Source organism: Sebastes fasciatus, chromosome 24 (assembly GCF_043250625.1).
Source record: "Sebastes fasciatus isolate fSebFas1 chromosome 24, fSebFas1.pri, whole genome shotgun sequence".
Classification (NCBI taxonomy): Eukaryota; Metazoa; Chordata; class Actinopteri; order Perciformes; family Sebastidae; genus Sebastes; species Sebastes fasciatus.
In genome coordinates, this window is record NC_133818.1 from 2,069 (window position 1) to 15,000 (window position 12,932).

Here is a 12,932-nt window from a genome sequence, read left to right on the forward strand (position 1 = left end):
ATATATATGATATAATAATGATATAATAATATATATATGATATAATAATGATATATATGATATAATAATGATATATATGATATAATAATATATATATGATATAATAATGATATATATGATATAATAATATATATATGATATAATAATGATATATATGATATAATAATAGATATATATGATATAATAATGATATAATGATATAATAGTGATATAATAATATATATATGATATAATAATAGATATATATGATATAATAATATATATATATGATATAATAGTGATATAATAATATATATATGATATAATAATAGATATATATGATATAACAGATATATATGATATAATAATGATATTTATGATATAATAATATATATATGATATAATAATGATATATATGATATAATAATATATATATGATATAATAATGATATATATGATATAATAGTGATATATATGATATAATAATGATATATATGATATAATAATATATATATATGATATAATAATGATATAATGATATAATAATATATATGATATAATAACAGATATATATGATATAATAGTGATATAATAGTCAGCCACCAGGGGGCAGAGTGTTTATTAGACCACAGAAGAAGCAGCATCAGCAGGTCACCTGACTGAGCTGCAGCTAACAGCTAACAGAGAACAGAGAACAGAGAATCATCTTCTTCATCTTCATCATCAGTGTGTTCTGTGTGGAGGAATCATCAACATGTCGTTCATCACCGCCAACTGGAACCCGCTGGGAGAAGCTTTCTACCGGTCAGAGAGACTCACTCTACTAACCCTACTAACAGCTAGCAGCTACCAGCTAACAGCTACCAGCTAACAGCTAACAGCTAACCCTACCAGCTTTCTACCGGTCAGACTGCTGCCTAACTCTATAACCCTATAACTCTATATATATATACCGGTCAGACTGACTCACTCTACTAACCCTATAACCCAGCTAACAGCTAACAGAGCTAACAGCTAACAGCTAGCTCTAACCCTAACCCTACTAACAGCTAGCAGCTAACAGCTAACCATAACAGAGCTAACAGCTAACAGCTAGCTCTAACCCTAACCCTACTAACAGCTAGCAGCTAACAGCTAACCATAACAGAGCTAACAGCTAACAGCTAACCATAACAGAGCTAACAGCTAGCAGCTAACAGCTAACCATAACAGAGCTAACAGCTAACAGCTAGCAGCTAACAGCTAACAGCTAACCATACCACAGCTAACAGCTTTCTACCGGTCAGAGAGACTCACTCTATAACCCTACTAACAGCTAACCCTAACCCTATAACCCAGCTAACAGCTAACAGCTAACAGCTAACCCTAACCCTATAACCCAGCTAACAGCTAACCATAACACAGCTAACAGCTAACAGCTAACAGCTTTCTACCGGTCAGACTGACTCAGACTGCTGCTAACTCTAACTCTAACTCTATAACCATAAAGCTAACAGAGCTAACAGCTAACTGACAGCGTTTAGCTGTCAGTTAGCTGTTAGCTCTGTTAGCTCTGTTAGCTGTTAGCTCTGTTAGCTGTGTGTTAGCATCGTTAGCATGCCTGTTATGTCTGGTGGAACAGAACAAGAATCCAACATTAAGAGTCTGTGTGTGTGTGTTTGTGTGTGCGTGTATGTGTGCGTGTGTGCGTGTGTGTTGTGCGTGTACGTGTATGTGTGTGTGTGTGTGTGTTGTGTGTGTGCAGGAAAACGGAGCTGTATGAGATGAGTTGGAACCTGAGGGACGGACTCAAAGACTGTCTGGTGGCTGCAGCTCCATACGGAGGACCAATAGGTACCAACACTCACTCTAAACACTCTAAACACTCTAAACACTCTAAACATTCTAAACATTCTGAACACTCTAAACACTCTAAACACTCTAAACACTCTAAACATTCTAAACATTCTGAACACTCTAAACACTCTAAACACTCTAAACACTCTAAACACTCTAAACTCTCTAAACACTCTGAACACTCTGAACACTCTGAACACTCTAAACACTCTAAACACTCTAAACTCTCTAAACACTCTGAACACTCTGAACACTCTAAACACTCTAAACACTCTAAACACTCTAAACTCTCTAAACACTCTGAACACTCTGAACACTCAACTCTCTAAACACTCTAAACTCTCTAAACACTCTAAACTCTCTAAACACTCTGAACTCTCTAAACACTCTAAACTCTCTAAACACTCTAAACATTCTAAACACTCTAAACACTCTAAACACTCTGAACACTCTGAACACTCTAAACATTCTAAACTCTCTGAACACTCTAAACACTCTAAACACTCTAAACACTCTAAACTCTCTAAACACTCTGAACACTCTGAACACTCAACTCTCTAAACACTCTAAACTCTCTAAACACTCTAAACTCTCTAAACACTCTGAACTCTCTAAACACTCTAAACTCTCTAAACACTCTAAACATTCTAAACACTCTAAACACTCTAAACACTCTAAACATTCTAAACACTCTAAACTCTCTAAACACTCTAAACACTCTAAACTCTCTAAACACTCTAAACTCTCTAAACACTCTAAACATTCTAAACACTCTAAACTCTCTAAACACTCTAAACACTCTAAACTCTCTAAACACTCTGAACACTCTAAACTCTCTAAACACTCTAAACTCTCTAAACACTCTGAACACTCTAAACTCTCTAAACATTCTAAACACTCTAAACTCTGGGACCAGACTCTAAACACTCTAAACACTTTAAACACTCTAAACTCTCTAAACACTCTAAACTCTCTAAACACTCTGAACACTCTGAACACTCTGAACACTCTAAACACTCTAAACTCTCTAAACATTCTAAACACTCTAAACACTCTGAACATTCTAAACTCTCTGAACACTCTGAACACTCTAAACATTCTAAACACTCTGAACACTCTAAACATTCTAAACACTCTAAACACTCTAAACACTCTGAACACTCTAAACTCTCTAAACATTCTAAACACTCTAAACTCTGGGACCAGACTCTAAACACTCTAAACACTTTAAACACTCTAAACACTCTAAACACTCTAAACTCTCTAAACACTCTGAACACTCTGAACACTCTAAACTCTCTAAACACTCAACTCTCTAAACACTCTAAACATTCTAAACTCTCTAAACACTCTGAACACTCTAAACACTCTGAACACTCTGAACACTCTAAACATTCTAAACACTCTAAACTCTGGGACCAGACTCTAAACACTCTAAACACTTTAAACACTCTAAACTCTCTAAACACTCTAAACTCTCTGAACACTCTGAACACTCTGAACATTCTAAACACTCTAAACTCTGGGACCAGACTCTAAACACTCTAAACACTTTAAACACTTTAAACACTCTAAACTCTCTAAACACTCTGAACACTCTGAACACTCTAAACTCTCTAAACACTCTAAACTCTCAACACTCTGAACACTCTGAACACTCTAAACTCTCTAAACACTCTAAACTCTCTAAACACTCTAAACTCTCTAAACACTCTGAACACTCTAAACTCTCTAAACTCTCTAAACATTCTAAACACTCTAAACACTCTAAACACTCTGAACACTCTAAACTCTCTGAACACTCTAAACATTCTAAACACTCTAAACACTCTGAACACTCTAAACTCTCTAAACACTCTAAACTCTGGGACCAGACTCTAAACACTCTAAACACTTTAAACACTCTAAACTCTCTAAACTCTCTAAACACTCTAAACACTCTAAACCCCCTTAACACTCTGAACACTCTGAACACTCTAAACTCTCTAAACACTCTAAACTCTCTAAACACTCTAAACATTCTAAACTCTCTAAACACTCTGAACACTCTAAACACTCTGAACATTCTGAACACTCTAAACACTCTGAACACTCTAAACTCTCTAAACATTCTAAACACTCTAAACTCTGGGACCAGACTCTAAACACTCTAAACACTTTAAACTCTCTAAACACTCTAAACTCTCTAAACTCTCTAAACTCTCTGAACACTCTGAACACTCTAAACATTCTAAACACTCTAAACCAGTGGTCTCAAACTCAATTTACCTGGGGGCCGCTGGAGGCAGAGTCTGGGTGAGGCTGGGCCGCATCAGGTATTCCACAAAAAAAGCTTTGTTAAAAAAAACAACAATCTTCTCAAACGTCATTATTAACAGTTCTTTAACTTGAATGGGTTCTTCTGAACATGAACTGTCCTGAACATTAATGGAACATTGAAGAACATGAACGGTTCTTCTGAACATGGCCTCTATTGCGTCTCCCACTTTTCCTGAAATTGTCTGTGCTCGTCACCAACCTTTCTCTTCACTGCAGGCTTTGAAAAAGACAAGATATATATTCATTCCACTTGGTGTCACTCCGCAATAAAGTTGTGCCTGCTGTGTTTGTGTTGCTCTGCAATTACACCACCAAACCGCTAGTTGGCGGCGGCGTCTCTATGAGTTTCCTTCTTCTTCTTGTACTACAAACAGAAACTGAGGGAGTTGGAGCTAATAACTGTTGAACCACAGAACTTTTACTGACATTACTGCAACGCCGAAAAGAGAAAATATATCTGAGTGGATTTGTGTGAACAAACATTGAAAAGATGGAGGCAGAGAGAAGTAGAACTTGGTCCTGGCCGCTCAGCATCGCTGAGAGACTGGACCAATCACAGCTGTTGCGGTCTGCGTCGCCGCGACGTGTAGTTACATGTCTGGAGAGGTGCACGTCAGGCTACGGCGTCGATTCAACGCAGAAGTATAAATCAAGCTTTAATCGAGTTTATGCGATGTTACACGGGCGCCGCCATAGTTGTTGTGAAATGTTTCTCTGCTTGCATCAAGCCCGGCCGATTGCCCGCCCCCGGGAGCCATATACCCCAGTGTGATTGGTAGGTTCGTTCAGCTCGGGCTCGCGCAACAAAGGGACCTTCAACGGCAAACTGCCATTCACATAAAACTCGCGGGCCGAGGGCGCCTGGTTAGCTCAGTTGGTAGAGCGGGCGCCCATGTAACAAGACTTGGTCCTGACCGCGGCGGCCCGGGTTCGAATCCGGCCTGTGGCCCTTTCCGCATCCACTCTCTCTCTCCCCCCTTTCCAAGACTCTATCCACTGTCCTGTCAATAAAAATGAAAAAATGCCCCCAAAAAAAACTTTATAAAAAAAAAAAAAATTTGCGGGCCGCACTAACATTAAACTTTCATATCAAGGTGGGGGCCACAAAATATCGTCTTGCGGGCCGCAATTGGCCCGCGGGCCGCGAGTTTGAGACCCCTGCTCTAAACTCTGGGACCAGACTCTAAACACTCTAAACACTTTAAACACTTTAAACACTCTAAACTCTCTAAACACTCTAAACTCTCTAAACACTCTAAACACTTTAAACACTTTAAACACTCTAAACTCTCTAAACACTCTAAACTCTCTAAACACTCTAAACACTCTGAACACTCTAAACACTCTGAACACTCTGAACACTCTAAACTCTCTGAACACTCTGAACACTCTGAACACTCTAAACACTCTAAACACTCTGAACACTCTAAACTCTCTAAACACTCTAAACATTCTAAACACTCTGAACACTCTAAACTCTCTGAACACTCTAAACATTCTAAACACTCTAAACTCTAAACACTCTAAACTCTCTAAACACTCTAAACTCTCTAAACACTCTGAACACTCTAAACTCTCTAAACACTCTAAACTCTCTGAACACTCTGAACACTCTAAACTCTCTAAACACTCTAAACACTCTAAACTCTCTAAACACTCTAAACATTCTAAACATTCTAAACTCTCTAAACTCTCTAAACATTCTAAACACTCTGAACACTCTAAACTCTCTGAACACTCTAAACACTTTAAACACTCTAAACTCTCTAAACTCTCTAAACACTCTAAACACTCTAAACCCCCTTAACACTCTGAACACTCTGAACACTCTAAACTCTCTAAACACTCTAAACTCTCTAAACACTCTAAACATTCTAAACTCTCTAAACACTCTGAACACTCTAAACACTCTGAACATTCTGAACACTCTAAACACTCTGAACACTCTAAACTCTCTAAACATTCTAAACACTCTAAACTCTGGGACCAGACTCTAAACACTCTAAACACTTTAAACACTTTAAACACTCTAAACTCTCTAAACACTCTAAACTCTCTAAACACTCTAAACACTTTAAACACTTTAAACACTCTAAACTCTCTAAACACTCTAAACTCTCTAAACACTCTAAACACTCTGAACACTCTAAACACTCTGAACACTCTGAACACTCTAAACTCTCTGAACACTCTGAACACTCTGAACACTCTAAACACTCTAAACACTCTGAACACTCTAAACTCTCTAAACACTCTAAACATTCTAAACACTCTGAACACTCTAAACTCTCTGAACATTCTAAACATTCTAAACTCTCTAAACTCTCTAAACATTCTAAACACTCTAAACTCTCTAAACACTCTAAACACTCTAAACTCTCTAAACACTCTAAACATTCTAAACACTCTAAACACTCTAAACTCTCTAAACACTCTAAACTCTCTGAACACTCTGAACACTCTGAACACTCTGAACACTCTGAACACTCTAAACATTCTAAACACTCTAAACTCTGGGACCAGACTCTAAACACTCTAAACACTTTAAACACTTTAAACACTCTAAACTCTCTAAACACTCTAAACTCTCTAAACACTCTAAACACTTTAAACACTTTAAACACTCTAAACTCTCTAAACACTCTAAACACTCTAAACTCTCTAAACTCTCTAAACACTCTAAACACTCTGAACACTCTGAACACTCTAAACTCTCTGAACACTCTGAACACTCTAAACATTCTAAACACTCTAAACTCTCTAAACACTCTAAACTCTCTAAACACTTTAAACACTTTAAACACTCTAAACTCTCTAAACACTCTAAACATTCTAAACACTCTAAACACTCTGAACACTCTAAACTCTCTAAACACTCTAAACATTCTAAACACTCTGAACACTCTAAACTCTCTGAACACTCTAAACATTCTAAACACTCTAAACTCTCTAAACACTCTAAACTCTCTAAACACTCTAAACTCTCTAAACACTCTGAACACTCTAAACTCTCTAAACACTCTGAACACTCTGAACACTCTAAACACTCTAAACTCTCTAAACACTCTGAACACTCTAAACACTCTAAACACTCTAAACACTCTAAACTCTCTAAACACTCTAAACATTCTAAACTCTCTAAACATTCTAAACACTCTAAACACTCTAAACTCTCTAAACACTCTAAACATTCTAAACACTCTAAACACTCTAAACTCTCTAAACACTCTGAACACTCTAAACTCTCTGAACATTCTAAACATTCTAAACTCTCTAAACTCTCTAAACATTCTAAACACTCTAAACTCTCTAAACACTCTAAACTCTCTAAACACTCTGAACACTCTAAACTCTCTAAACACTCTAAACTCTCTAAACACTCTGAACACTCTGAACACTCTAAACACTCTAAACTCTCTAAACACTCTGAACACTCTAAACACTCTAAACTCTCTAAACACTCTGAACACTCTAAACACTCTAAACACTCTAAACTCTCTAAACACTCTAAACACTCTGAACACTCTAAACTCTCTAAACATTCTAAACACTCTAAACTCTGGGACCAGACTCTAAACACTCTAAACACTTTAAACTCTCTAAACACTCTAAACTCTCTAAACTCTCTGAACACTCTGAACACTCTGAACACTCTAAACATTCTAAACACTCTAAACTCTGGGACCAGACTCTAAACACTCTAAACTCTCTAAACACTCTAAACACTCTAAACTCTCTAAACTCTCTAAACACTCTAAACACTCTGAACACTCTAAACACTCTGAACACTCTAAACACTCTGAACACTCTGAACACTCTAAACTCTCTGAACACTCTGAACACTCTGAACACTCTAAACACTCTAAACACTCTAAACACTCTGAACACTCTAAACTCTCTAAACACTCTAAACATTCTAAACACTCTGAACACTCTAAACTCTCTGAACACTCTAAACATTCTAAACACTCTAAACTCTCTAAACACTCTAAACTCTCTAAACACTCTAAACTCTCTAAACACTCTGAACACTCTAAACTCTCTAAACACTCTAAACTCTCTAAACACTCTGAACACTCTGAACACTCTAAACACTCTAAACTCTCTGAACACTCTAAACACTCTAAACACTCTAAACTCTCTAAACACTCTAAACATTCTAAACATTCTAAACTCTCTAAACTCTCTAAACATTCTAAACACTCTAAACACTCTAAACTCTCTAAACACTCTAAACATTCTAAACACTCTAAACTCTGGGACCAGACTCTAAACACTCTAAACACTTTAAACACTTTAAACACTCTAAACTCTCTAAACACTCTAAACTCTCTAAACACTTTAAACACTTTAAACACTCTAAACTCTCTAAAGACTCTAAACACTCTAAACTCTCTAAACTCTCTAAACACTCTAAACACTCTGAACACTCTAAACACTCTGAACACTCTAAACTCTCTGAACACTCTGAACACTCTAAACATTCTAAACACTCTAAACACTCTAAACACTCTGAACACTCTAAACTCTCTAAACACTCTAAACATTCTAAACACTCTGAACACTCTAAACTCTCTGAACACTCTAAACATTCTAAACACTCTAAACTCTCTAAACACTCTAAACTCTCTAAACACTCTAAACTCTCTAAACACTCTGAACACTCTAAACTCTCTAAACACTCTAAACTCTCTAAACACTCTGAACACTCTGAACACTCTAAACTCTCTAAACACTCTGAACACTCTAAACACTCTAAACACTCTAAACTCTCTAAACATTCTAAACTCTCTAAACTCTCTAAACATTCTAAACACTCTAAACACTCTAAACTCTCTAAACACTCTAAACATTCTAAACACTCTAAACACTCTGAACACTCTAAACTCTCTGAACATTCTAAACATTCTAAACATTCTAAACTCTCTAAACTCTCTAAACATTCTAAACACTCTAAACTCTCTAAACACTCTAAACTCTCTAAACACTCTGAACACTCTAAACTCTCTAAACACTCTAAACTCTCTAAACACTCTGAACACTCTAAACACTCTAAACTCTCTAAACACTCTGAACACTCTAAACACTCTAAACACTCTAAACTCTCTAAACACTCTGAACACTCTAAACACTCTAAACACTCTAAACTCTCTAAACACTCTAAACATTCTAAACTCTCTAAACTCTCTAAACATTCTAAACACTCTAAACACTCTAAACTCTCTAAACACTCTAAACATTCTAAACACTCTAAACTCTCTAAACACTCTGAACACTCTAAACTCTCTGAACATTCTAAACACTCTAAACACTCTAAACTCTCTAAACTCTGGGACCAGACTCCATGCATCTCTTATACCGTTTAACAGTTGGTATTGTGTTCATCCTCCAGCTCTCCTCAGAGAACCTCACAGACGTTCTCCAAGTTCTCGTCCTCAGTTAGAGATCTACTCTGCGTCTGGAGGCGCCATCGCCAGCTTCCCCGTAAAGATACCGTATAACTCACATCACGTCTGTCTCTCTGTACCTGTCTCTGTCTCACCTGTACCTGTCTCTCTCTCACCTGTCCGTCTCTCCTCCAGTGGAAGAGCGGTCCTGTGGTCCACCTGGGTTGGACCGTCAGTGATGAGCTGTTGTGTCTTCAGGAGGACGGATCGGTTCTGATCTACGATCTGTTCGGATCCTTCAAGAGACACTTCAGCATGGGACAGGTCAGTCTATTAACTAGTCTGTTAACTAGTATGTCAACTAGGTAACTAACCACTTCAGCATGGGACAGGTCAGTCTGTTAACTAGGTAACTAACTAGTCTTGTTGTTGTTGTTGTTGCTAACAGGAAGTGGTCCAGACTCAGGTGTTAGAAGCCAAAGTGTTCCACTCTCCTTATGGAACAGGTGTCGCCATAGTAACAGGCTCCTCTCGCTTCACCTTGGCAACCAACATCGACGACCTGAAGCTCCGGAGGTTACCTGAAGTCCCAGGTAGATCACACCTGGTTCTCTCTGTCTGTCTGTCTACCTGTCTGTCTGTCTACCTGTCTCTCTACCTGTCTGTCTGTCTACCTGTCTGTCTACCTGTCTGTCTCTCTACCTGTCTGTCTGTCTACCTGTCTGTCTGTCTGACCCCTCTACCCCTCTCTTTACCTGTCTGTCTGTCTCTCAGGTCTCCAGGGGAAGCCTTCCTGCTGGGTCGTCCTTACTCAGGACAGACAGACTAAAGTCCTGCTGTCCAACGGACCTGAACTCTACATCCTGGACAACACGTCCTGTACCGCTGTGGTGAGACAGTTAGAGAGACAGACAGTTAGAGATAGATGGAGAGACAGGTAACTAACCTCACCTGTCTGTCCTCAGTGTCCTCCAGGTCTCGGTCCTCAGGCCGGCAGTATCGTCCACATGTCCGTGTCTTTCAGCTATAAATACCTGGCTCTCTTCACTGACACGGGACACCTGTGGACAGGCTCCTCCCACCTCCAGGTGAGCTGCTCCTCTGTCCAATCAGCTGTCAGCTCTGACCTGAGGGGGCGGGCTCTGTGTGGATGATTGACAGCTGATTGATTGTGTGTCTGCAGGACAAACTGAGTGAAGTCGACACCAAGAAGCCGACGCCCCCCAGACAGGTGGTCTGGTACGTCTATCTGTCTGTCTGTCTGTCTATCTGTCTGTCTACCTGTCTGCCTGTCTGTCTGTCTGTCTGTCCACTAACCTGTCTGTCCACTAACTTGTCTGTCTCTCTACCTGTCCAGGTGTCGCAGACCGAAGAGTCAGCAGCCGTCTGTGGTGTTGATGTGGGACAAACTGCTGATGGTGGCCGGAGTCTGTCAGGACACCATCCAGTATCCTTTAACCCGGGTCAAACCGGGTCAGACCAGGTCAGACTGGGACCACAGACCAGGTCAGACCTGAACCACAAACCAGTTGAAGCTGGATACATACCGGAGCTCGTTGTGGTTCTCCTGGAGCTCGTTATAGTTCTCCTGGAGCTCGTTATAGTTCTCCTGGAGCTCGTTATAGTTCTCCTGGAGCTCGTTATAGTTCTCCTGGAGCTCGTTATAGTTCTCCTGGAGCTCGTTATGGTTCTCCTGGAGCTCGTTATGGTTCTCCTGGAGCTCGTTGTGGTTCTCCTGGAGCTCGTTATAGTTCTCCTGGAGCTCGTTGTGGTTCTCCTGGAGCTCGTTGTGGTTCTCCTGGAGCTCGTTATGGTTCTCCTGGAGCTCGTTGTAGTTCTCCTGGAGCTCGTTATGGTTCTCCTGGAGCTTGTTATAGTTCTCCTGGAGCTCGTTATGGTTCTCCTGGAGCTCGTTGTGGTTCTCCTGGAGCTCGTTATGGTTCTCCTGGAGCTCGTTGTGGTTCTCCTGGAGCTCGTTATAGTTCTCCTGGAGCTCGTTGTGGTTCTCCTGGAGCTCGTTATGGTTCTCCTGGAGCTCGTTGTAGTTCTCCTGGAGCTCGTTATGGTTCTCCTGGAGCTTGTTATAGTTCTCCTGGAGCTCGTTATGGTTCTCCTGGAGCTCGTTATAGTTCTCCTGGAGCTTGTTATAGTTCTCCTGGAGCTCGTTATGGTTCTCCTGGAGCTCGTTATAGTTCTCCTGGAGCTTGTTATAGTTCTCCTGGAGCTCGTTGTGGTTCTCCTGGAGCTCGTTGTGGTTCTCCTGAATATAACCCTGGCTTCACCCTGTTTGACCCTTGACCCTTGACCTCAGGTTCCCCCTAGAGGATCCGTGCGTTCTGGTCGGAGAGCTGGACGGCGTTCGGATCATCAGCTCGACCAATCAGGAGCTGCTTCAGGAGGTTCCTCTGGTCTGTCAGGACATCTTCAAGATCGCCTCCATGGCTCCTGGAGCGCTGCTGCTGGAGGCCCACCGGGAGTACGAGGTAGGGGAACCTCTACCTGTCTGTCTGAACGTCCACCCGTCTGTCTGAACGTCCACCTGTCTGTCTGTCTGTCTGAACGTCCACCCGTCTGTCTGTCTGAACGTCCACCCGTCTGTCTGTCTGAACGTCCACCCGTCTGTCTGAACGTCCATCTGTCTGTCTGAACGTCCACCCGTCTGTCTGTCTGAACGTCCACCCGTCTGTCTGAACGTCCATCTGTCTGTCTGAACGTCCACCTGTCTGTCTGAACGTCCACCTGTCTGTCTGAACGTCCACCCGTCTGTCTGAATGTCCACCCGTCTGTCTGTCTGAACGTCCACCCGTCTGTCTGTCTGAACGTCCACCCGTCTGTCTGAATGTCCACCCGTCTGTCTGTCTGAACGTCCACCCGTCTGTCTGTCTGAACGTCTACCCGTCTGTCTGAATGTCCACCCGTCTGTCTGTCTGAACGTCTACCCATCTGTCTGAATGTCCACCCGTCTGTCTGTCTGAACGTCCACCTGTCTGTCTGAACGTCCATATGTCTGTCTGTCTGAACGTCCACCTGTCTGTCTGAACGTCCACCTGTCTGTCTGAACGTCCATATGTCTGTCTGTCTGAACGTCCACCCGTCTGTCTGAACGTCCATCTGTCTGCCTGAACGTCCATCTGTCTGCCTGAACGTCCACCCGTCTGTCTGAACGTCCATCTGTCTGTCTGAACGTCCACCTGTCTGTCTGAACGTCCATCTGTCTGTCTGTCTGTCTGAACGTCCACCCGTCTGTCTGAACGTCCACCTGTCTGTCTTAACGTCCATCTGTCTGTCTGTCTGAACGTCCACCCGTCTGTCTGAACGTCCATCTGTCTGTCTGAACGTCCACCTGTCTGTCTGAACGTCCACCTGTCTGTCTGAACGTCCATCTGTCCGTCTGTCTGAACGTCCACCTGT

At 41.0% G+C, this 12,932-nt stretch overlaps 1 protein-coding gene across 10 annotated transcripts in view; it reads left to right on the plus strand.

Annotated features, from left to right (window-relative positions):
• Positions 1 to 595: 595 nt before the first annotated feature.
• The window catches only part of vps16 (VPS16 core subunit of CORVET and HOPS complexes), a 23,494-nt gene continuing 11,157 nt past the window's right edge, over positions 596 to 12,932 (plus strand). For 8 of the 10 annotated variants that reach the window (XR_012592852.1, XR_012592853.1, XR_012592854.1 and 5 more), the window contains exons 1-10: positions 596 to 783; positions 1,724 to 1,812; positions 9,527 to 9,618; positions 9,717 to 9,845; positions 9,970 to 10,114; positions 10,296 to 10,411; positions 10,487 to 10,609; positions 10,705 to 10,760; positions 10,879 to 10,968; positions 11,833 to 12,004. Coding sequence is in view for 7 of the 10 variants with exons in the window: in XM_074626519.1 (XP_074482620.1) it covers positions 734 to 783; positions 1,724 to 1,812; positions 9,527 to 9,618; positions 9,717 to 9,845; positions 9,970 to 10,114; positions 10,296 to 10,411; positions 10,487 to 10,609; positions 10,705 to 10,760; positions 10,879 to 10,968; positions 11,833 to 12,004 (1,062 nt within the window). In the remaining 3 variants the exon portion in view is untranslated. Of the gene's footprint in view, positions 784 to 1,723; positions 1,813 to 9,526; positions 9,630 to 9,716; positions 9,846 to 9,969; positions 10,115 to 10,295; positions 10,412 to 10,486; positions 10,610 to 10,704; positions 10,761 to 10,878; positions 10,969 to 11,832; positions 12,005 to 12,932 lie in introns of those variants that run through there. The other 2 variants (XM_074626522.1, XM_074626521.1) reach the window with 2 other exon arrangements.